This window comes from Nelusetta ayraudi, unplaced genomic scaffold (genome assembly GCF_046127955.1).
Source record: "Nelusetta ayraudi isolate G7.1 ecotype Tasmania unplaced genomic scaffold, CSIRO-AGI_Nayr_v1 ptg000090l, whole genome shotgun sequence".
Lineage (NCBI taxonomy): Eukaryota > Metazoa > Chordata > Actinopteri > Tetraodontiformes > Monacanthidae > Nelusetta > Nelusetta ayraudi.
In genome coordinates, this window is record NW_027466140.1 from 3512870 (window position 1) to 3537778 (window position 24909).

A 24909-nucleotide genomic window follows, 5' to 3' on the forward strand; every position below is an offset into this window, starting at 1 on the left:
ACTACTGTCTGCACTTGGGGTAGCAGGGGTCCGCTGCAGCCAGCTGTCATAGGGCAAAGGCAGGGCGGTTTCTTTTCCACCAGAGGTCAATAGGTCATTAGTGGGGCCACAGAAAATTACCCCAAAAAATACCATTATTCTAACATTGTCAGTTGATTTTTTTTTTTTTTTTTTTTGCAAAAATGCTAATGCTGTTTTGGGGGCCATTGTGTGGAAAAGTTTGGAAACCCTTGTTCAAGCTAACTTTGAAATGTAACAGAGTGGAGAGTTTTTGGAGTTGTTGAGGGACTGTAGTTCTATAAGCATTTAGTGCAGGAGAGGTGGTAGAAGTGATTTTCTCCATTGGATACTTTAGACTTGGAGAGTGTTGTGCAGCTTCTGTGTGTGTCTATGTCCACTCAGATGTTTGTATAAGCAGGACATGTGATATGTCTTGTTAAAGTGGAGATAAAGCAGATTGGTTCTGGACAGTCACTTGGCAAATGTAATTTGATTTTAAACAATTAAACAAGGAACCTTTGCTTCCAATCACGGGGACTTTTTGTAGTTTTTGGTCAATTTCATCGGCCCTCAGTCATATTTGGACTTCATATCAACTTCTCACGTGCTCTGACAGGGAACTCTGACTGAACTCTTAACCATGATTTAATGAGCATGTTCTCAGAAAAATACAAAATAGTCAAAGAGTCTGTTGTGTTGCAGTAGCACAAGTTGTACAATTGTTTGGCCTTTTCGGTGTGAAGGTCTTTGTCGGCTATGGCCTCTGCCAAGCTCTTTGTTACAGCAGCAGGAAATACAGAATACAGAAGGACTGGATTGATGCTATAATCAGTCGGCAATGTGCTTTTCATGAGGGGCGTGGGGGGGGTTGTAGTTATTTCACTGTCGGTTTCTGCTGACGTTGTGAGTCTGTAGAGAGCAAGTATGTGACTAAACAGACTTGAGTGCAAGGACAAGGAAGGGCGGAAAACAACAAGGGTTAAATAGTAGGCGATGCTTTAGTCAGGCAAAAAAAAAGAATAGAAAAAAAAATAAGAAAGTCAAGCATGATCATAACCATATGGTGGCTGCCTCAGTTTCTTTTCCCGAAAAGCCAAGGAGTGAGCCGGAAAGTGAGGTGTGGGTGACATGGGGAGGGGGGTTGACAGACCGGAAAAAGTGGGAAATAAAGGAAGGAAAAATGTAATAGACGCTGAATCAGAGGATAGAGATGAGAGAAGCGCAAGGAGAGCGGAGAGGATTTGCACCTCTGTGTGGAGAGCTGTTTGGAATTTGAGGACGGAGTACGGAGAGGGGAGGAAGAACACAGGAAGAGAGAGGAGGGGGTGGCCGGGAGGGAGAGGAAGCAGCCCGCTGCCTCGCACTCTGGCGTGGAAGTCGAGCCCCTCACAAGAATTCTCCCACTCGTGTGCGCCATCTGGAATGCCGAGTCACTTCCTCTGTCTGCCCCACCGCCGAGCAGGGCTCGTTGGACGACTCCCAGCCCCCTCCCTGGCTCCGACCGGCGTGGGGGACCGCCGGAGGCCGCGCTGGGCGTGCGCGCGACTCCACTGACAAGACGCTAAAAAAACGGCAGCAAGCCTGAAAAGCCGTGGAAACCTCCACCCACCCACCGCTGGAGCGGCCCAGCCGGGACACTCTCTCTCTCTCTGAGTGGAATCTGGGCCTGGAAGGAGCAAGAGACAACTTCGGTCATCAGCTGAGCCTCTGAGAGGGTGTTCCTATTCCCTTATATGGCAACAGAGCTGGGAAATCATTTGAATTAGTCTGGTTTTCTCTTGCATGCCTGTCTGACTTTCGGAGCTCCATCTGCGCTGCGCAGCGTGTGTGTGTGTGTGTGTGACTGTGTGGGCGCCCTGTGTGGATCTTACATATTTGTTTTGCCTCTCTTGCTTCTCCTTTTTCTTTTTTTACCCCCCTGCTGTTGTTTGCATGTGGGTTTGCTTTTTCGTCCTGGGGACAGGAGGAGGGTTTGTGTTTTGCGGCGAGCTGAAGGGAACTCGTCTCGGCCCTCGGGGGGGTTTGGAGGCTGAATCCTTCATTCACACCGGGCGGCACATCTCTGTGGCTGGTTGGTGTTTTTTTTCCCCCTTGTTTGTTGGAGCAACACACCCACCTGGGTGCAGCGGCGTGGAGGAGCAGGTCTCCGTCGAGGAGACTGTCACCGCCGTCGCAGTCAGCTGGATGTTTTCAGCGACAGGATGCCAGGACCCTTGAACCCAGGGGAGATCAGAGCGGACCCAGGAAGTGCTAGCCGACCAGGACGAGGCGTGGCCTCGCGGGTTTGACGCTTTGATTATGCAAATGGGGAACATGGGAAAGTTTTAGGTAGGAATAAATACCAAAAATATTAAAGACAATTGCTCAGCACGGCTAAAAGGAGCGCTGAGCGCCTCGCCAGCCCAGCGGAGCGAGCAGGCGCAATATTTTGTGTTATGGCCGCCGCTCCATCACCTCCTGAAGCGGACTGTTTTTACCAGAGCATCTTGCCGCGTTGATCGGCCATGACCACGGCGTCGTGGTACCACCGCGACATCAGCCGCGTCCGAGCCGAGGACCTGCTGGCCCGGGCGGGGAAGGACGGCAGCTACCTGGTGAGGGACAGCGAGTCGGTGCCGGGGGCCTACGCACTGTGCCTGCTGTGAGTACCAGAGCATGGACACACACACACACACACACACACACACACACACACACACACACACACAAAAAACACACACACCTCCATTTATCTGGGACTTCACCATGATATTATGTGCCTGTTGATAGATAGATAGATAGATAAATAGATTTTACTGACCCCAAATTGGGAAAATCCACTGTTGCAACACTAAAAACAAGCAATACAAACTAAACAAAAATCACTAGGAGGAATCTTCAAGTTAATTAAAATGGAGCAAAAGAACAAGAGAAAATATGTGCACAAGGCATTTGTACCTATTTTTGAGTTTCATGTATGTTTTATTGAATCCCTGAAAAAAAAAGGCCAGAATATTCTGTGTCACACAGCGAGGAAGAGTGAGAGAGGGTGATGACTCGCAGCAGGAGGGATTTCCTGAAGCAACACTCATCTAATTTAATGTACATTTTAAATCATAATTTGAAAGATTGTTGGCGCAGTTGTACTTTGATTTCCCAGTTTGGCTCTTTTCTTTTAAGTTTGACAACTACTCACAAACCTCCATTCAGATATGCTAATTGATGCACCAAACTTCCATCACTCTGGCCATCGCCACCCCGGACTCTCCAGCGTCCACATCTCACTACATGACAGGGCGTCCTGTTTGAAACCATCCCAGCCCAGGGCTCCCTGTTTCCCCTCTCGCCACTCTTTCCTCCCTGGGGCCCCTTTGGAAGAGGGCGGGAGCTCCGGTGACCGCACTGCGCAGACTGCTCCCCGGCCTGGGCCAGATGCATTCCTGAAAACTGAGCGCGGCTGCTCCTTCTCCTCCACAATATCCCCTTTTATTTTGTACGTTTCCGCCATCAGCTGCGCTCTCGGCGGCCTCGGACTCTTTTTCATGCTTTGCGTCCAAATGGCCAGCGTTCCTCTTTCAAGAAGGAAAAAACACACTCAAACAAATTCCTCCGACATGAGTGATGGCGATGACGATGTCAGTGTGTCACCCTCAAACGAGCCACGTCGATGGCGATTGCTCCGCGCCAGATTCTCCTGCCTTTTGAATGGCTCGTCTGTTCCTTGCCGAGGGAATGCATTTTGTTTATCGGCTCAGAAATGTGTTTACAACCTACGGTGGTGTTTTTCGCGACCGCTCACTGACGGCCCCCATTTCTGTCTCCGAAGGTTCCAGCGTCACGTTCACACGTATCGTATTCTACCTGACACAGATGGCCTCCTTGCAGTTCAGGTGAGTGTTGTGAGTGGAGCTGAGTTTGCATAAGCCTATTTTAAGCTCGTCCCATGACAGATCGAGCTACCCACCAGAATTTTTTAGATACAAGTGAAAAATAAAGACATCTGATACATCTAATGAAGGAAGAAATGATAAGACAAATCAAATCTTTGACAAATCCTAAACACTTCCAGCCCTTAAAAGGTTCTTTGCAGACCATCCTTTTAAAAAACATAAATGTTTTACACATTCTTCACTCAATATTTGCTTTATTCTATAACGAAACCAGAGACACACATCTCCTTTTAATTTCCTTTTCTTGGAACCTTTAATATACAAACATCTTGTTTTTTAAGAACAGAAGAAAATTTTGCACATCTTGCAAAAACTGACAATTCTGTTTCACTCTGCATATTATTAGCATTGTTTTTATAACATGCCAGACCTTTGAGTTTCATGACATGTGATTTCATAAACAGTGGGTCAGTATGCAAAAGTAAGACGTCCAATCAGAGAGCAGCTGAGCCACCAGGAAACAAACAGCACGGCGCTTCAGATGGAGGGAGAGGGATCAGACAGTTTCTCGGACAGTTGTTTTATAATTAATAGCGCTGGCCGGCACTCTGGGGAGGAGGAAAGTTGTAGTGTTTTCTCTCAGCGGAGGCCCCACTTTCCACTGCGGAGGCCTTGTTTGAACGGCATCCGTGCCATGCGGCCGCGTGTTTTGAGGCGTGAGCTCGGCAGCACAGAGGAGAAATTGTTCTTTTATGTCTCAGAGATTCCTACTCAACCCACACGCAGGCTCGTATCCCACGGCGCTGCGCATATTTGTTATGTGTACGTACAAGGGTGTTTGTATTAGACATAACGAGTCGGTTGCGTGTGGCGGTAGCAGAATCAGGCCTGCCTGGTTTTCATTAGCTCAGCCTGCGGTCAAACAAATGACCTCATGATGACGTGAAAAGATAAAAAAAAAAAAAAAAACACTCATAAACGGAAATGCTGTGTAATCACATACGCAGATTTTATGGGCTTCCAGACGCTTTTGTTCAGCACATCTACATATTAAATGGGAACAAGCGGCGCAGTCGTTTTCGAGCCCTCGACTCGGAAAAGTCTCTGGCTTCCGAATGAACCTAGACTCTAAAAATCTGTTGCTATTTCAGTTGTTTTTCCACTGCCATCAGTTTAAACCTCATGCGCGTATTTTCCCTCCCTGGCTTCGCTCCACTTACTCACAGGCTGCCTGCATGCATGGCTTTTTCTTTTCCTTTTCCCTGAGATATTTTTGGTGCTGTTCTGGTTATGTGCATCTCACATTCCCTGTAATTTTTTAAAATGACTTTTTAGGAAGTCTCGCTGCGGCTGTCAGTGGAAAAGTGGAACAATAAACATTGAAATAAGCTTTGAAATCTGATTTGAAACGGCACGCAACCTGCAAGCGGTTAACTTTATTAAACTTTCCCATTACAGAGGGAAGTTTTGTCAAAAATGTAATGGTCTGTTTCTGTGCGTGCTAAAACTTCCATGCAAATGTTCACCTATTGACTATCCCCACAGTTCTTTCTCAGAACGTCCAGCCAATGAAACACGACAGTAATCTGCTGCTGCCAGATAGTCAATACCACTGCTGTGAACTTTGTAACATCCCCTCGGGACTGATCTTTACTACCTTCTGTTGCTTTTTTTTGCCATGCAAATATATTTTTGAGTCTTGTTCTGTGAAGCCAGACAGTGAAAGGAGGTGTGAAGGTGGAGGGTGAAACTGGTGGGAACCGTTCACAAATCACCACTAACGAGTCACGGACTGACAGCTAATTTCAGTTCTTTGGTCATTTAAAATGTTACTTATTGTAAATAATGGCGCAGTCCGGGGCATCCTGGACCATCATTTTATAGTTTCTCGTCATCTAGTGATGCAGCAGCACCGTGGACTGTGTGAAAACCCATGAACTGCATCTCCTAGTACTTGTTATTACTGAAACTGCAACATTTTCTTCTGAGTAGGTTGTTTTGTGAAGGGCACACACTGCAAACTTCCCTTCAGATAAAACCTTGAGAATGGCTTTGTCTTTTATGGCTTTTTTTTTTTTTAAGTTACATTGTTGCAATAAAGAAACATGATTACTTCAAATGAACACAACGAAACTCAATAACTCAGCTAGAAGACCTTTAAATGTAAGTTTGGAGTTATTAAAAATATTGCCTTTGTGTGTCTACAAACATATTTTCTGTCTAAAGGAGAAGAACAAAAAATACCTCCTGTCATCACACACTTTTAACTGTTTTTTCTATTTTATTTCATGCTTATGCTTAAAATCCTTTTAGCATACACTGACTTGCCTTGTTCTAACCTTTTGGAAAACCTCAACTCTGGCATGTTTTTCTCCCTAATTACAAAAAAAAATGGTGTTAGGGGATCACACTTATAACTTCACCGTGTACGGAAACCTTTTTGCAGACAACACAGGGAGTGCAGATCAACTGCTTCCGGACTCTGGAGGACCTGGTGTTGGGGTACCAGCATCCTCACAAAGGCCTGGTCTCAACTCTGCTCTACGGCGTTCCTCGTGACACCGACTCCGGGGATGAGAGCTCAGGTGCGCCCTCTGGCTGTTATCACGTCACATCGCCGGGCAGCTTGATAACGTTTTATGTGCTGTACAACTAGCAAAGACACGAATGCACTCTGTCGCCTCAGCTTTTGTGGCTGATATAATTTTACACTGGCTGTCATGTCCACACAGATGATGAGAAGCCGTCTCCAGTGTCTGCCTCCGCCAGCGCAGGGCCTCTCACAGCACCGCCTGCAAAACCAACCCCTCACATATTCCTGGACAGGCTGCAGGAGCTGAAAACATGCAGGTGCAGTCTTCTGCTTGAATATTTAATTCAGTTTTGCATTGGTAAAAGTTCCCTCATTCCCCGCTGTGTGCATTCAGGCGCTGCGTGCAGGACTTTGTTGTGACTACACTATATCTTGGTGTGACTTGAGTTGCCATGTTCGCAGAATGTTTGCATTCCGCAACGAGGAAATGTGCACTGGGTAAAACTGAATGTTGTGTGTTTTATCTTGTCTTGCAGCACTGCCGATGAGGTGATTGGCATTCTCAGCAACTACCTCCTCAGCGAGCTTCCACTTGACATTGAGAACATGCATCGAGGGGCCATGACGTTGCGCCACCTCAAATGCACCCTGGGTACTGCCTGCCAAGGCCTGCACAGGTCAGCGCTTTTCACTCTATTGTTAGGAAGGAGCTGAAAGTAAAAAAAAAAAAAAAAAAACTGGAGGAGGATGCAGCCTGCAGACTGTCATAATGCAGATGTTGCAGTACATGTTCTGTACCCTAAGTAAGCGTCTCCTGTGTGCATTGGTTTTGCCTGCAGTGAGATTGACCAGACTCTCTCCAGCCTGGAAACCTTGGCCAAGGTGTTCGACCATCCCAGCTGTTCTCTGACACGCACAGAGGCACAGGTATGGCAGGAAAAAAAACAATTATTTTTTGCACCAATTAGTGTTATGCTTTCCTTCACATTGGTCTGTCCTGTAATTTTTGATGAAGGAGCCAGAGATGGAGGTAGATACGCTGCTGTGTAAGATCTCAGCACTGGTCAGCCTTCTCTCTTCTCTGGAGAACGAGGTATGTTTATGTTGAGTGAAACCGCTGGTCATTATTGACAAAACTCATATGGCAACATTCGTGAGTGACGCAACCCAATATGTGGCTTAATGTGCTGCTGATTTATGTCTGGAAGGTCCCATAATATGTAAGACTCCATCCTTGTGTCATTGAATCATGCAATGCAGGAAAAGTCCCTCCTTTAATTGTTCTGTGCCCTTTGTGATGTCAGAAAAGACACTGATACTTCTTCAAAGCCGGCGATAACACCGCCAACCAGGTCTTTATTCGACCCTCTCAGGCACTTTGATTGATGTTTGATCGTTTGTTACATGTGGCTGGCAGTTTAAGTTGAAAAATTTAAACTTCTCTTTAAACTCATCTGCCAACTGCTTCCAGCTCCTTGTAATAGTTTCCCAGATAAGTTTGTTGAGCAGAAAAAAGCAAGACTGATCTTGATTTTGACTTTAAATCAAAGTTCAAAGGACTGAATCTCTTGTTCACAAAGGTGCTGAAAGCATTACAGGACGCGGTGACCAACCACAACCTGGCAGCTCAGCCGAATCCACCGGTGCCTGAACCGTCACCTTCCAGTGTAAATGCCAAGAGCAGCGTCAGACAGCTGCCTGTTCACTCATTCCAGGTAAGCCAGTCAAGCCCAAGGTCAAACCAGATCCGTCTGACGTTTTCACTGCATGTGAACTGCTGCGTTCCTCCGCGTTCTCAGGTGAAGATGGTGAGATCCGGCAGACAGACAGTGTCTGTGAATGTTGATGCCGGGGTGCTGCACTTTGACAAGAAAGCTGGGTCTTTCGGTGCGGAGAGGGTCTCACACGACAGAAGTACGACGACACGGTTTTTTCTTCCTTGCCCGGGCTTTGACAATTTTAACAAGGCTTCTCACAAGGCTTAAACTGGCTCATTTGTCGCACTTCAGTCCTCCAGATCGTCAAGTTCCAGAGCAGCCCTGCCAAAGTGCACATGGTGGTGGACGGCAGTCACAACGCGCCGTGGGAGATGACCTTCGAGAGCGCGCGGGTAGGTGGAGGCTTCCCTGACAGCGGAAATCAGCCGCTTCCTGTCCGACGGCTCACCAGGGGGCCGTGGTGTATTTCAGAAACGCGACGCCTTCTGCAAGCTGCTCCAGCTGATGAGGGCCAGACACTCCCAGCTGAGCGAACCTGACATGATCTCCGTGTTTGTCGGCACTTGGAATATGGGTAAAGTGGCCTCTGCAGCTCTTATCACTCATGCCCTGAACTGGAAGCTTTCGTCATAACAATAAAATATATCTCTTTTTTTGATGACACACACAGGTGGCTCCCCTCCTCCACGCAGCCTCCAGACGTGGGTGACGTGCTGTGGTTTAGGTCACACCCCTGATGAGTCCACCGCCTTCCTTCCACATGACATCTATGCGCTGGGCACTCAGGAAAACCCTCAGGGGGAGAAAGAATGGACAGAACATATCAAGACGACCCTGCGCAGCCACACTCACATTGACTTCAAACTAGTGAGTCTGCTTTTTTTTTCTAAGCCTGTTGGGTCTTTAGGAACTTTACTGAATACATGGAATAATAAAGTGTGATTGATATCACTATCTAATACTCCTACTACGAAATAATATTTGTAATATTAGTTGATTAAAAATAACTTTTTTGTTTGTTTTCCACTTTATTATGAAAATCAGTAATTCCTTCCTTAGTTGAATTCATAGTCAGTGGCACAATTTTGTCTATTTTGTGTGAAAAATGTAAACAAACAAGGATAATGTAAGATAATATATTAGAAACTGACTTACAAAAGTTAGTTTCTCATAACTTTTGTAAGTTGCTGTTGTTAGTGATGATGATCATGACCATTGTCATACTTGTAGTCAAAATAGCCGTTAGCAGAAAAGCTTTCTTGGCACCTGTAATGTGGCGCGTTGTCCTGCAGGTGGCAGTGCAGTCCCTCTGGAACATGAGGCTGGCTGTGTTTGTGAAGCCGGAGCATGAGGGCCGCGTGAACCATCTGAGCACAGCCAGTGTGAGGACGGGTCTGGGGAACACATTAGGTGGGTTTAACCCCCGCAACGTGTCACGGCACCCCGGCTGAATACCGGAGCTGTCAGTGCTCAAAGAAGCAGAAGGAGAAAATGTGTTTTTAATAGGCCAGAGGTCCAAGGTCAAATGTTTGCTTTTCCACAGGGAACAAGGGGGCTGTCGGCATCTCCTTTCACTTCAACGGAACATCCTTTGGGTTTGTGAACTGCCACCTGACTTCTGGAAGCGAAAAGGTCTTGAGGTGCGTCTTTGTGTGTGTGTGTGTGTGTGTGTGTGTGTGTGTGTGTTTTCTTCAAGCACGCTGCCTGCTGATGATTCCCCTCTTACAATCCACGTCCAGGAGGAACCAGAACTTTGTGGACGTCCTCAGGCTGCTCTGTCTGGGTGAAAAGAACAGCACGTTTGACCTCAGCCTGCGCTTCACCCATCTCTTCTGGTGTGGAGACCTCAACTACAGGCTCGACTTTGACGTGCAGGTCAGCATCACTGAGCCTTAAAAAAAACAAAAATGGTCCATTGAGAAATCTGGAAGACTGATGCCTCTGCTTCTTTCTCTTCCTGATCGATGGCAGGACATCCTGAAACATGTGTCAAAGAGGGAGTTTGAGGAGCTGATGTGCGCCGACCAGCTCACCCGCGAGAGACACAAGAGGAAGGCCTTTCTCAATTTCAGTGAGTTTCACTTCGCTTTGACCTTAAAGCTACAAAAAGCTAATAATATCTGGACTCTTTTGCAAATGCAGCTGATGAGTAGTTGAAGAGCGACAGAAGTTCCATTTTTCTGCACATTTTCTAAGCTCACTCTGTGTTGTTCCTCTTGTTTTACCGCGCTCAAGAGGAGGAGAAGATTTCTTTCCCACCCACCTACCGATATGAGCGGGGCTCTCGAGACTGCTACCTGTGGCAGAAGTACAAGACCTCTGGAGTGAGTCATTGCTTACGGTTGAAGAACAGAATGATGTGACAGTGTCCACGTTAAAACAGTAGTCTTTTTGGCTGCGAGCGACCACAGTAAACACAAAGTCTGGCCTCATCTTGCAAATATTACCATGAGTCCGGTAACAGTTCATATTTGCAGCCAATGGCCGGATTTTTTAAATATCCTGTCCTTTCTTAAATTTCACTTCTCCTGTCTGTTTGTATGAATTCAGATATTAATAGAAGTTGTTATATCTCCAAAGCTCAAACACTGTTGTCTCAACTTAGTGGCCAAATGTTCAACTTTTGGTTGCATCCAATGCTAATAAAAACAAAAATTTGACAAAGGGGCCGGAGCAGCACCAGATGGATGGCGTGTTTTGGTGAGCCACGTCATAGGAGGAAAAAAAATGGATCATGGGATATGTAGAAAACAAAAATGTTGCTTTAAAGTCAATTTAAAATGAACCAAAGCAAAGTTCCAACAAAACCTTTGAAGTCCCACAGTGTTTAACTCTTTATTGAAATGACTCTGAAAACACTGAAAAAGAATGGATGAAATAGAGCTATTTTATGACTTACCTACTATTAATTTAATTTCTACAAGTTCGGTGGGCCGGATTAAGAAGCTTAACAGGCCCCATATGGCCCCAGGGCCGTAGTTTGCCCATGCATGGGCTACAATCATGAACTCCTGAGCAGGTCCACGACCATATGACCGCCTTGGACGTCAAATAAATAAACATAAAAGCTTCTTATTTGTGATAATAACAATTTACTTCTTGACTTTTTCCATTCAATTATTCCATTCCATGCCAATAGCAACATTTTGGAATGTTACAAGGTGGACCTTTAATTTCTGCATGTCTGAGATTTATGGTTGAACATCAATTTAAGTCCACCAGACGTTACATCATTATTAACATTCTGTGTTGCGTTAGCACACTGTACCAGAAAAGTGTGATGACATGGACAAGTTCCAAAAGCATCCTGAGGACACAGTTTTCCCCTTTGGAGATATTTATACATGTAACTTAATCCCATTTGAGGCCGAGCAGCTGGCGCAGTGGCTAAAGATAGGAGGTTAAGAATTAACCCCACAGTCTAAAAGAGGAATCTGTGGCATAACATACATGAATGCCCCATTTGCTGGTTATGGCAGTTATTCCAATGACTCACATTTCAATTTAAATGACCAGAAAATAGCTAAAATCTCCCTTTTTTTTTCATAGGTGCAAGTCAATGTTCCATCTTGGTGTGACAGGATTCTCTGGAAGTCCTACCCAGACACACACATCCTCTGCACAGCTTATGGTAAGAACCACTGAGTGAAATGTGCATACTTGGTTAAAAGCACCCACAAGCCCACATGATACGAAATGGACAGTGTTTATTTTCATTTTCATAGTGACATAAAACCAACCGCGAAAAAAAGCAGCAACTCATAGCCAAGGCTGACACTCTGCCATAGAGGAACATGCATTTCCTGTAATTGCTCTCAACCCTCTGTCTGAAACTTGATTGTTTCTTTTTCTCTTCTTGTGAAATGTTTCCCTCTGGTCCTGCCAGCTCACGCAGTATTTCCGTCAAAAAAAAAAAAAATTTGTCTTTGCACCAGGCTGCACCGATGACATCTTCTCCAGTGACCACTCACCTGTTTTTGCCACCTTTGAAGTTGGGGTGACGTCACAGCTCAGCTCCAAAACAGGTGCTGTCATGGTTGAAAACACACACACAAAAAAACCCCACATGAATTGTGACTGAGCCCTCTGTGCTGACCGAACAACGTTGTCTTGCCTTTTGTGTGGTGGCGTAGATCTAAAAGCGGGCGTGGAGAAGGCCTGGATCGAGCTGGAAGGAATCGAGGCCATTCTGAAGACGTCGAGCAAGGCCAAGTTCTTCATCGAGTTCCACTCCTCTTGCCTCGAAGGTTTGTGGCTGGTTCCTCGTCCAAACAGATTCTTCGGTTTGAGCAGTTAGGCTCAGGAAAAGCACATTGTTGTTTCCTCGTGCAGGGACACGGCGTTCAAGTGTGAATGACTCGCAGAGCTCCAACGTTCCCGGGTTTCTCAGACTGGGATGGTCCCTCAAACAGCTGCCGAAGGTTAGAGCTTCAGATCTGTTTGGAAAAGTCCAAAAAACACAAAATGCTAAACTGCACTCTGTATCCTCTCTCTTTGTTTTTTTTTTTATTTTTTTTTTTTTAGCTACTTCCTATCGTGTCTGACTTGGAGAGCCTTCGGGATCAACACCTGCTCCTCTCTGTCAAGTCATGTGATGGCTTTGAGTCATATGGTTGGTGCAAATTAACATTCCCATCTAATTAACAGCTCCGACCCTAAGGTCATTTCACGTTAACTTTTGTGCTGAAGCGTGCACAATTTTGACCCCTGTAGTTCCTCAGTTCCGGCACTTAACCCTGCAGTGTATCACCAAGCAACTGAAATTGCCTTTATTAATCTTATCCCGGGGGATTAGCAACAAGCAATTATTTTTTACCCCTAGAAATTCTGGTGGCTAAGGTTGCAAAAGCTCACGGCACGGCAATGCAGTGGTAACAAATTCAGTGGGATATTCATTGCGTTAATACTAGGGATCCAAATTATCGGTTAAATCATTAATTGTTAGATGATTGACCTTTTCAATCAATTAACGATTAATTGATAAGCGGCAATTTTTCCTGAGAACCTAAATTTCACAATGAAAAATGTGTAAGGAACACATTATTTAACCTTTAAATAATTTTGAGGGTCCAATGTGACCCTGTGGAAAAACCCTGTAAAGACCCTGTGTAATTTGATTTAATCGATTAAATTCTTAAATGACAATTAATCGATAATCGATTAATTGTTAACATCCCTAGTTAATACAAAAAACACTTGTTAAAAGGTTCAGGCAGCATTTGCTGTTACTTTACAAACTTGCTGTCCTGCCAGATTAACCAAGTGCAAGGGATTGACGTGCACACACGGCAGTGTGAGATCGGTATGGCCACTTCCCTCCAATGTGCGATTTTGCAGCTTAGAAAAAAAGACAAAAAAAAAAAGAACAAACAACTTTTGCCCCAGAGGTCTTTTCATTTCAAACACATGAATTTCACTATCAGTCACATCAGGAACTTTTGGCACGGCGATGCTGTGAAAGCTGACGATGTGTCACATTACACTTCCGTCATCCAAAATTCCTGCGTTGTCGAAGTGCCAGCAGTACAGAAACATGAAGGTTTTTGTGATACAATGTCCTAATTTCTTTGGTTCTTGAGGTCAGAAAGATATGCAGCAAAATGTCCTCAGAGGTAATCGGAGGTCAAACGATTGCCCTGCTGTTGTTAACGACTGTTACGACTTGTTCGGGGCCAGAAGTCTGAACTCATCCAGGTACTAATCTGTAAATTGTTGTTTACAGGTGAGTGCTGCGTGGCTCTGCGCTCACTGGCCGGCGCCTCGGAGCAGTTTGAGACCTTCCTGTGCCACAGAGGCGAGGAGATGGGCTCCATCAGAGGACGGGTCCGGATCCACGTGCCCAAGGACAGACGGCGGACGCGCGAGAAGATCTACGGTGAGTCGGCCGGCAGCGGCTCCTCTGCCGCTTCCTCCGCTCCTCGCTCGGGCTGCCGCTTCCTGCTGAGCCTTCGTCTCCACCGTCTCTGCCCTCTTTCTGTCACTCCTGCAAGTCTCACGTTTCTTCCTCTATTTGGTTCCTCACTGGTGCCTGGCCTTGGCTTTCACTCTAGCTGGTATCTAGCGACTGCTTCCTCTTTTGCTTCCTGACGCCCCAGCAGAATCAACCAAGCATCCCCGAGAAACTGAAATGCGGACAGATATATAATGTCTCCAGGTTAGAGGCCACAGCGACACGCACCGACACTGCAATGCTGAACCAGTTCAGTGGCACTAAACACACATCACTCGTTAAATATGTTGTCAATTATTGCTGTTTGTTTGTCCCTACTAGAGTGGCTCAGTTTTGAGAAAGATCCAGGGAGGGGACAGGTGTCTACTGCATCCCTCAGGGTCCCGATGAACAGGTGAGAAGGCCTCCTAACTGACAGAAGAGAGCTCATCTCGGCTCTGTTAAAGCTAGAATCAACTTAACAGCATGGCTTTTAATGTTCTCCAATTTATTATGTTCCAATCTGCCAACATTTTCGTTCCTTATTTACTCAGTTGACTTCATGTGTCGTTTGGGCAATAATGCTCTAAAATCATCATAATACTGCTTGCTAACCTTGAACATAGCGACATCCTATTTTAATCCTGTTTTTCTCATTTCAGACCCTCGGCAGCACCTCCCAAACTACCCCCGAGCAGCTACACCAACCCCGCCTACTTCATCTTTGAGGGCATCTCAGTGGGCCGCAGGACGGAGGAGGCTCTGCCCACCCACCGCACGGACCCCCAGGTGATCTGGTCTGGGAAGGAGGCCTTGCAGCTTCCAAAGCTCTCAGGGCGCCACGGCTTTGACAGGAGACCCTGTCGCAGGTCCGACTTCACCGAGATTGAAATTCCGGCCGTCCCGCCTCAGTTTGGCCCAGCCAGTGACTTTTACACGCCGGCCGCCACCTCGTCCTACCAGCTTTTCCCCGACAAAAGCCCGTCTCCTGTGCCCAAACACTCGAGCAACGCCTCGCTGCAGTACCAGGAACAGACCCCACAACCCCGAGACAAATACCAAAGCAAAAGCGCGGTCAAAGACTCCAGGCTGCCCGAGAAGAACCTGAGGAACCTGCACATGAACCACTCGGTGGTCACCAGGGAGGAAAGCAGGCAGGAGCAGCTCCTCCCAGACAGGAGCAAACCTGCGAGGGCCGCCAAGATGTCGTCTCCTTTCCCCTACGTCCCCTCCTCCCCCCTGGCAGACTGTCCAGCGGCAGTTCCCTGGCTGCTGGAGCAGCAGCTGCCTGGACGTACGGGAGACAACTCCCTCACGGCTTTGCAGATGGCCAAGTCCCTCAGCGAGGTGGACTTCTTCCCCTCGGAGCAGAGGGCAGAGCCTGCCGTGCACTCCCCGAGGCCAGGTTACAGGAACGGCCCCTCCCTGCACGGAGACAGCGCCCACTGTTGGGAGAAAGAGGTGAGGCGACCCCTCACACCGGAGTGTGTCATGTCGTTTAAAGAAATGTTAAAACTGGTTAGCTGACATTCCATCACCTCGTGTTTGGGCATTCCTCACTTTTACAGCACTGTCAAGGGTGATGGAAATGGCAAACTTTAAAGCAGGAAGTAATGCGATTCATGAAATGTTTTAATTCTTTCTTGGGGTTTGCCATTTTTTTCTTTAAAAACAAAACAAAAATTGACACATACACCCAGATGACAGAGGAAATGTTTCTGCTGACGGTGTCTTTCCGGTTTCTCTATTACAACTCCAAGCAGCACTTCTGTCCTATATTGTCTTAAGTCAACTTGATAAAAATGCAAGTGGACTTGTGTGTGTGTGTGTGTGTGTGTGTGTGTGTATCTTTACAACACTGCAGATAGATACTGAGAAAACATATATATATGTATATATATATATACATATATATATGTATGTATGTATATATATATATATACATATGTATAGATATATATATGTATAGATATATATATATACATATATATCTATACATATAAATATATATGTTAGTGTGTGTTTGAGTGTATTTATGATTTTTTGCATTTGTGAACTTACACTGCGTTGTCTTTATCTCCAAGCAGCAGGTTTATGTCCTACAAGGTGCCCCCGAGACTGTGCATGAGCTTCTCACTGTTCTGGGCCTTCAGAAATACACTCTGGGCCTCACCCTGAACGGTTGGGACGACTTGGATTGTTTCAGGTAAAACCAAACTGAGCCACCACCACTCTGTCGACCCACTGAAAACATCACTCAACTAAAATTGGAGCACCTGAATGCGAGCTTCCCTGAAGCTGCATTTGTGCTGAAATTACCAGCAAACCCATGTGTGATCACTGACCAGAAAAAGCAACCGGTAGCAGTTTCGATAGGACAAAACAGGAAATGCGAATGAGTGGCCCACATCTTCACGTCTGTGAGCAACATGTAGTCATCAGGCTTAAAATGGCAAACTGTGTGACACATCATTGAATGCAGGAGGAAAAATGAATTAAAACGGTTGGCACTCAAACAGACATGATTCTGTCAATGTGTCTTGTGATTTCCCTTGTTTTTATTGGATTAGAATACACACTCGAACCATCACCAAAACCAATGCATATCCACGTGCATGTGCGTGTTTTACCCTAGCACACTGGGAAAACAGAAAAAAACAGCGAAACGTGAGGGAAAGATGTGATAAATTCTTCATAAACAAACAAACAAATAGCAGTAATAGCATTTACAAAATTAAAGGGGGCTGATTTAGTTCCACCTCTGCTCTCCACAGTGGCATCACCGAGGAGGATCTACGTGCTTCGGGAGTGATGAACCCTTCACACAGACGCAGGATCCTGGAGAACCTCCCCAAGAACTGGAACTGATTCGCAGAGGTGAAAGTGGTACGAACGCTCAGCAGAGAACCGGAAGACGCGTGAGAGGAAGAAGAGGCCAGTCAGACTTCAAGGGCAGCGAGTGGATATTTTCATTTTGCTCGATCGATGCTGTAACAGCAGATGATCTGCGTCGACACGACGGCGGGGGAAGTGTTTTGCTGCAGAGTCTGCCCTATTTATCCCTCCACCTGGAGCGCCAATAAAAGAAGGTATCCGGTATGAATGGAAGGCTTGTGGTTGCTGACACTTGAACACATATTGATTAAATAATCATGGCCTTGTGGGTTTCGTTTTAAAAGCGTTCTTTTTAAAAGCGGCTTTCAGTGGAGGAAAGCGTGAAGCATTCACCACCGTCCTTTCCGTTGGGAGTTGTACTTTACTTTGCTATTATCGATCCGGCTTCTGCGCTTGTAAAGGCCCTCTAATAAAACTCTGCAAAGCACAGAATCCATAGCTGCACATATCATCGTGTCTCCTGGAACACTGTTTGTAAAGTCTGCATTGAAAGACCAACCGTGTCTCCTGATGTTGTTTACTACCGAGTCCGACTATTGCTACTGTGCCTCTGACCATGCACCTGTGTTCGCTTTGTAAGTTCTGTGCAACTTCGTGTGTGTGTGCGTGTGTGTGTGTGTGTGTGTGCCATCCATAGTGTCATTTCGTGGTACGAAGCAGCAGGTGAACCTGAGACTTCCTCCCCCTCTGCTTAAATCATCTCTCCACCTCCTACAGCTCATTCTGCGTTGTTTCTACTCATGTATGTAAAAAAAAAAAAAGGCAGCAGTGGTCACTAAAACTTGAAAATAAACCTATGAAACAGGAATACTGACATTTCATTCACGTCAAAGCATAAATATGTAGTGTTCTGATGTCTTTCTTCCAAGCCTTTCAACACCTGAGGTTAAAATGATCTCATAGTTTCAGTTGAGGCCATCGCTGAGTAATTGTTTTCTCCGTTCCAGCTCGACTAATGACCAACTGCAGTAGAAGGACATGATACCTAATCCTGAAATAACGTACAAATACTTGCCTCAGTATGTTTGTGTGTGCGGGCGCATACGACTTTGGTGTTTTTGCCTGTAGAGGTGGTTACTTATTAAGGCATGAACCAACCTACACGGTTTCCTGCAGCAGGGACATGTCAAGACCGTGCAAACAGACCTGCAGTGTGACATCATCGACTGAGGCAGTCTGGCAGGTTTTTGCAACAATGTACTAATCTTAAAACAGAAACATTTATTTCATTTAAAATTCTGATTAAACGGACAATGGTTGAGTCAGAACCATAGAACAAAGCTTTAATTGTGCTATGCTGAATATATAGCTGAATATGTATTTTATATAGTTTTCACATATAAAAACTACATAGATGATCACTATTATAATAATATAATAAATAAAAAATAATAAATTGATGAACTGTGAATTTCCTTGAAAGTTAGACATGTTTTAAAGTTTGCATAAGTGAGTACTGACGATTGTTTAATCAGCCGTTCGTTAAAGGTCACCATAACTGGTTTTCCAGGCCTCCTGTTCTCACATAGTTATTCGAGACATGTAAGAGCATGTGTTGTCATAACAAATTGCGGCCTAATTGTGGCGAATAAAATAAAACATATACAAATTGGCAAAAATAACACATGGTGGGCCGACCTTAAGGTGAAGGATTCTCTGAAAATCAGGTTTAAGTGCATGTGTGAATTTTTCCTATCTAGACTCTTTGGCTCAATTTAATCCTGATAAAATGCTATTCCACTTGCTGAAGCACTGAAGCCCAACACGCACTTAGACACACTGTTTTTCTCTCTAGCTCTGCATGGGCTTTCATTGCTTTCCTTTCATTTTGCATTCCTTGACTTCGCACAACCTCGCACAACCCCAACCTTTACCCTAGCCGAAGCCTCACCTTAACCACATATGAGTAACTAACCTCAATTCATAGTTTGCCTCTAAACTCAAACCTTCATACTAAAATTTAACTCTGATCATTTTTATTTATGTATCCAGTTGTAAGTGTGAGGATCTATTCATTTTGATCTAATTCTAATTACACCCTCAATTTAACCTCAATGTAATACTTAACTTATAAAACCACTCCGATCACCCCGCATGCTTTTTTGTGTTTATGATCAGCCTGTTCCATAATTCGCTTTGCAGATACACTAGTTTGCACGTTAGCAAACCTCTTTTATAGTCTCTACAGTCTGCTGAACTACAGCTGTGCAAATATTCCATACCATTTCACACACTAACAGTGGGTCTTTTTCATTTTTGTTGCTGCAGACAGTGTGCGGCGCTCAGAACGAGACGTGACACTTAAACCTTTGAGCAACGAACAGCCCTACACAGCAGAAACTTTGATTTGCTAATAGATCTAATCACCAGCGCTGCTTAGATTGACTCTGCTTTATGCTGAGTCAAACTTTCATCATGCGACTCTAAAGGGTTAGGCTTCCAACAAAGTAAAAGAGAGACATAACATGAAATAATAATAATGATAAAAATAATAATAATAATGATAATAATAATAATAATAATAATAATAATAATAATAATAATAATAATAATAATATCCATCCATTTTCAATACCCGTCTATTCCTGAGCTCAGGGTAAGTTTAGAGTTTCAACTTCACTTCACATGCATGTTTCTGGACTATGGGAGGAAGCCACAGAACCTGGAGAGAACCCACACAGACACAAGGAGAACATGCAAACAAAATGTATATGTACACACACATATATATATATATATATATATATATATATATATATATATATATATATATATATATATATATATATATATATATATATACACACACACACACACACAGACACACATATCGCATATGTATATGTATACATATATATATGTATATATATATATATATATATATATATGTGTGTGTGTGTGTGTGTGTGTGTATACATACATTAATGCATACATATACATATTTATATACATATACACACATTATAATACGTTATAATACGTATTTCTGAGGCGACATTCAACAACAGATTAGGGTGAAAAAACAACACTACAAATTGACTTCCTGGTTTGCAGTCAGTGTGGAGGTGATGGTGTGTTTGAGTGAAATCTGACAGAAGGTCCCTTCGTGGCAAAACTGAAAGTTGACTTCCAAAGTTGTAGTTTTTTTTTTCTTTTTTCTTAAAGGGGCAGAACTTCCTTCTTTTTTTGGGGGGGGGGGGGGGGGGGGGGAGTTGCGCACTGTCCGTGCGCCGTGCTGAAGGCTGGCTCTGTCTCGTTTGGTGGCTGGCAGGGAACCCGTGCCGGCACCACTTCCACTACCATGGCGGGCGGCTCAACTTCACCGAACAGCGGTTCGAGGTGGATCCTCCGAGTCCCGTGTTAAACCCACAGAGTTGTGAAACCGGAGGAAACTGAAGCTTTTGACACGGGAACTGCCAACGACACCAGCGCGGTAAGTCAGCAGCAGTGCCATTAACAGGCTGTTATGAACGCATTAAAAAAAAAAAAAAAAAAAAATGTTTCTGTCACTGTGGGACATTTACGTTTTTATTCCAGATAGGAGTGAGAGCAAACTGAACTTTCTGGACTTGTAACTGTATAACCCACCTTGTTTACTTTAGATCTAAAAATCAATTATTACTCGACCGTCTCTATTTTGCACTTTATAACTTTTTCCTAGTTTATCCAACTTTTGAACAAAAGACATGGGAATTTATAATAATTTAAGCAGCCACATCTGCCCTCAGTTCACCTGTTAGACTATGCACACCGTTTTTAATACAGCAGCGGGATCAATTACCTCACAACACGCAAATCCGTTAAAACGGGGGTCAAACTTTTTCTGCACATGCAACCAGATACACAAGATTTATATATTTTATTGGAGCGGCACTTGTCATTTCGAAATGTCTAAAAACGATTATTGCTTGCTTGTGTTGTGGCAGTGAAGTGTCACAGAGTTATTTTTAGTGGTTGTTCTCATTTTCAGACCCAGAACAGCAGTTAACGGTGCGCAGTTATGGCAGGTAGCCTCTGTCACAGTGACCATCACAACATCACTGAGGTGAAAGACCAGAGAGCGATGAATGGACAGATTCACCTTAGACCTGACAAGAATTTCTGCCCTTTTATTTTGTTTCACTTTATTTTTATGTTATAACATTTGCTCCCCTCTGATGTTCCATAAAATGCATAACTAGACCATTGCTTTTTGACAATAATCAGTGTCGCTAGCCAATGAGCTCGCCCCAAAATGAGGAAATATGTCCTTTACTTCTTTTACTTGCGCCACCTTTTAGAAAGGTTATAAAAAGCTTCTTTTTTTTATGTCACAAAATGCACTGATAGCTCCCAGGTTTGTGACAATACCTCCATGTGTAACACCACTTTGTTTTTTTCCCCCTCCATCCAAACATTTTGAAATGTTTTTGTGCAGAGAGCAGACAGCTAAACATCCTGTTTGCTTGAGATCTAATTCATCTTGTGAGTCCGCTCCACCGGAGTCCATTCTGACACATAGAGAGCTCTACAAAGATTAAATATCTGACATTCTGTTCCATACGGAAGCTTAAATTCTATTTTTTTTCTCAATAAATGACTGTCACCGTTTCATGGTTCGGCCAGAAGTCACCATGGAAGCCGTCTGGAACCTCAGCGGGCTCAACCAGGCCGTGCCGACCACCTCGATCTTCAACTCCAGCTGCCGCTTTGACGAGGAGTTCAAATACATCCTGCTGCCCGTCTCCTACAGCGTGGTCTTCGTGTGCGGCTTTGTGCTCAACGCCGCCGCCTTGTGGCTCTTCGCCAGGATGCGCCCGTGGAACCCCAGCACCGTCTTCATGTTCCACCTGGCCCTCTCCGACTTCCTCTACGTCCTCTCGCTGCCCACCCTCATCTACTACTACGCCAACCGCAGCCACTGGGTGTTCGGCGTGGCCACCTGCAAGGCCGTGCGCTTCCTCTTCTACGCCAACCTCTACTGCAGCATCCTCTTCCTCACCTGCATCAGCGTTAACCGCTACGTGGGCATCTGCCACCCCATCCAGGCCCTGACGCGGGTCAAGCCCCGCCACGCCCACATGGCGTGCGGCGCAGTCTGGGCGGTGGTGAGCGCCTGCCTGGTGCCCAACCTGGTCTTCGTCACCACGTCCAAGCGGGACAACGACACCCTGTGCCACGACACCACCAGCCTGGACTCCTTCAGGCAGTATGTGAACTACAGCTCGGTCGTCATGGTGCTCCTGTTTGGCGTACCCTTCTTGGTCATCGTGGTGTGCTACTTTCTGATGGCGCGGACCCTGTGCCGGCCCCGCCGGGGCCTGTCGTCCACCCGGCAGGCCGCCGCCTCCCGCCAGAAGTCCATCAAGCTCATCGTGGTGGTGCTGGTGGTCTTCGCCGTGAGCTTCGTGCCCTTCCACATCACGCGCACCCTCTACTATGCCGCCCGTGTGCTGGACGTCCCGTGCGAGACGCTCGACGTCATCAACTTCACCTACAAGATCACCAGGCCGCTGGCCAGCCTCAACAGCTGCCTGGACCCCATCCTCTACTTCCTGGCCGGGGACCACTACCGCTCCAAGCTCATGTCAGTCCTGTTTGGAAACAGCCGGGTAACGAGCAGCCAGATGCCGGAGGAGCCATTGAATCAGCCGAGGAAGGACAACAACATCTCTCTGGCCAATAAAAACTGAGGTCTTCCATGGCACCGCAGGGACATTTGAGCCATGCGACTGTAAAGTGTTCACTGGAATTTGGAATTGTTTTTTTTATTGGAGCAAGTGTTAACCTAGTTGTTTTTGTCTTTTGCACTGGTTGCAATATAAAAGGCATCAACATCTTCGACTATGTCTTTGCACAGGAGAGAAGAATATTTTATATGATTCTTTGAATTTGCCCTGAATCTGATATGAAGGTTTACACAAGGTGCCGTGTCCTCTGTTTATATAGTCATATAGAGTGTATAGAGCAGTGGTTCTCAAACTTTCTCTGTCAAGCCCCACCTTGGAGGAAGAAAATTTGGCTGTGTCTTGAGGGATCCCGATGAACCTGCAAGTGGTCCTATGTCTCTAGGACAAAGTTGACTTTTGACCCCATAGACTTGCATGGCATATAGAGGGATAACTCTGTCCATTATTGACAGTATTAATATTGTTTCATGCCATACCTTTATTTTTAGATGATTCAGGCAGTGGGGATCTGACGCCGGCATTGACAGTTTTTTTGATGCATGGCTTTTTTTAAGATGTTATGATTGTACCTTGACATGTTTCGACAGTAGCTTTCGTTTTCCTCAGAGGGTCCCTTGGGTGCTGTTGTGTGACTTGTTTATATAACTTCACTTCACTCAATTCTAAGGAAGGACGAAAGCTACCGTTGAAACCCTAATAATAATATATATCTTATGAAAACACAATGAACATTCAGATATTGACAGTTTTGTGTCTCCATGTCATTTTGGATGTGAGGCACGTAATATGAAATTTTGTCCCGCGCCCATTAGAGATCTTGGAGCAAAGTGCCTGCCGCCCTCTTGGTTCCACTCGCTATACTTGTACAGATAGTTGTGCTGATGCTGCGCGTGACTAAGGATAACTGAGTCACAGAGTTGGTGTTTGTGTCTATCTGCCAGCAGCTTTTAAATCTGACACGTGGGAACACTTGGATTTCCCCCTGTTTAAGAGCGACAAAAAACAATATCCATACTTTAATGAATATACCCTTGCCACGCTTCTTTTGCTCAGATAGTTCAAGTCCCTGAGAGAAATCGTTATGTAATAGTAATGATTACAATCTTAATCTGAAAGTTCAGGCCTGCGCACAAACATCAGATTTCATTGACGGAATGAGGAATTCACCTCGTCCTGCCCCTTCCATGTTTTATCAACAATGTCTGTGCGCGGAACTGCAGGAAAACAACAGACTCCTGCCGGCTGCTGTCTGTCTAACTGCTTTTTCCCAGCTGTGTTTTGCCGTCGTGCGGAGGGACGGACGCGTCTCTACTGAACTACCCACGCCTCATCAGGAGGATCCAGGATTTTCCTCCAGCCTCACACCTTTGGGAGCCGGTCTGAGGCGTATCTCACTCTGTAACCCGAGCCCTGTGATAGCTTTTGCAGGATGTGAATGTGACAGAGGGAAAGTTTGACTCCACTCTTCAGAGCCCTATCATTATTATTTTTTTATGTTTAAGTGTGTAGTCCAGTCCAGTAATGTTGCAGCTCTCTGTGTTCTCATATTGGTGAGCAGTTTCTTTTTGTATGTGGCTTTGAACAACAACGTGTTTTTAAAGTTTTTTTTTTCCCATATCCTCTCCTAATTGAGAAGTCTTCTCTGCAAAGCATTTCTGAAGATCACAGCCAAGCCAACAGCCTGGTGTTAGACAAGAGCGCCCTCTGTTGTGTGTGACAGAAACTATAGTTGACAGTGATCATCATACATCGACTCATGGAGGATGTACTGTACAGAGGATTGTATTACTTAAGTGTAAGTAAGTGTGTCAATATGTAACCTAAAATGCATTTGGTTTCAAGTTACACAGGATGTGCCATAAAGGAAAACTTTATCCTCCAATTTATCATATTTTATAAAATCCCACTGACTGACCGACCATTTTTTTTTTTTAAATTTCAGTTTAATTTTTGAAATGCGTCACTTTAATTTCTGATTAAGAAAAAAACATGGATCTGTAAATAAAGCAGGACATTTGTAAAAACAAAACAAAACTTGTGTTCCTTTGATGGTGTATGTCAATAAGTCACACTTCATTTTTCATCTATCTTAATAAATTGAATCATGGGATCAAGGGATTTTGTTTCAATTAAGAGGACCCAATCGTGACTGAGATCAAAATGTTTTTTTGTTTTTTTTTTAGGAAAAGTAAATAAGTCAAAAAACAGTAACAGTAAGCTAATTAGTAAATCGAGGTAAGTTACACGAATTAAACAAATTAAAATACATAATATATTTGTTGTTCACTTTCCCCCC

General features: G+C 44.9%; 2 protein-coding genes across 4 annotated transcripts; both read left to right on the plus strand.

Moving 5' to 3' along the window:
- Nucleotides 1–1208: 1208 nt before the first annotated feature.
- Nucleotides 1209–17752, plus strand: inppl1b (inositol polyphosphate phosphatase-like 1b). Of its 2 annotated transcripts, none has more exons than XM_076046752.1 (27): nt 1209–2641; nt 3806–3869; nt 6316–6454; nt 6602–6719; nt 6939–7079; nt 7242–7329; nt 7418–7495; nt 7983–8117; nt 8202–8316; nt 8412–8512; nt 8592–8694; nt 8791–8987; nt 9413–9530; nt 9664–9760; nt 9860–9995; nt 10092–10191; nt 10356–10444; nt 11670–11751; nt 12056–12145; nt 12254–12367; nt 12453–12541; nt 12645–12732; nt 13843–13995; nt 14392–14464; nt 14712–15510; nt 16134–16255; nt 16824–17752. In XM_076046752.1, the coding sequence occupies exons 1-27, from the start codon at nt 2505–2507 to the stop codon at nt 16915–16917; spliced, it is 3660 nt and encodes a 1219-aa protein (XP_075902867.1). In that variant the 5' UTR covers nt 1209–2504; the 3' UTR covers nt 16918–17752. The 2 variants fall into 2 exon arrangements, with proteins under 2 accessions (XP_075902867.1, XP_075902868.1); XM_076046753.1 differs by having other exon boundaries at nt 1210–2641; nt 16137–16255.
- A 2414-nt stretch (nt 17753–20166) lies between these two features.
- LOC142901843 (P2Y purinoceptor 4) lies at nt 20167–24727 on the plus strand. 2 transcript variants are annotated; one of them, XM_076046546.1, is made up of 2 exons: nt 20167–20381; nt 21550–24727. In XM_076046546.1, exon 2 carries the CDS (start codon nt 21558–21560, stop codon nt 22614–22616), a length of 1059 nt encoding a protein of 352 aa, XP_075902661.1. In that variant the 5' UTR covers nt 20167–20381; nt 21550–21557; the 3' UTR covers nt 22617–24727. The 2 variants fall into 2 exon arrangements, with proteins under 2 accessions (XP_075902661.1, XP_075902662.1); XM_076046547.1 differs by having other exon boundaries at nt 20167–20377.
- Nucleotides 24728–24909: the final 182 nt, after the last annotated feature.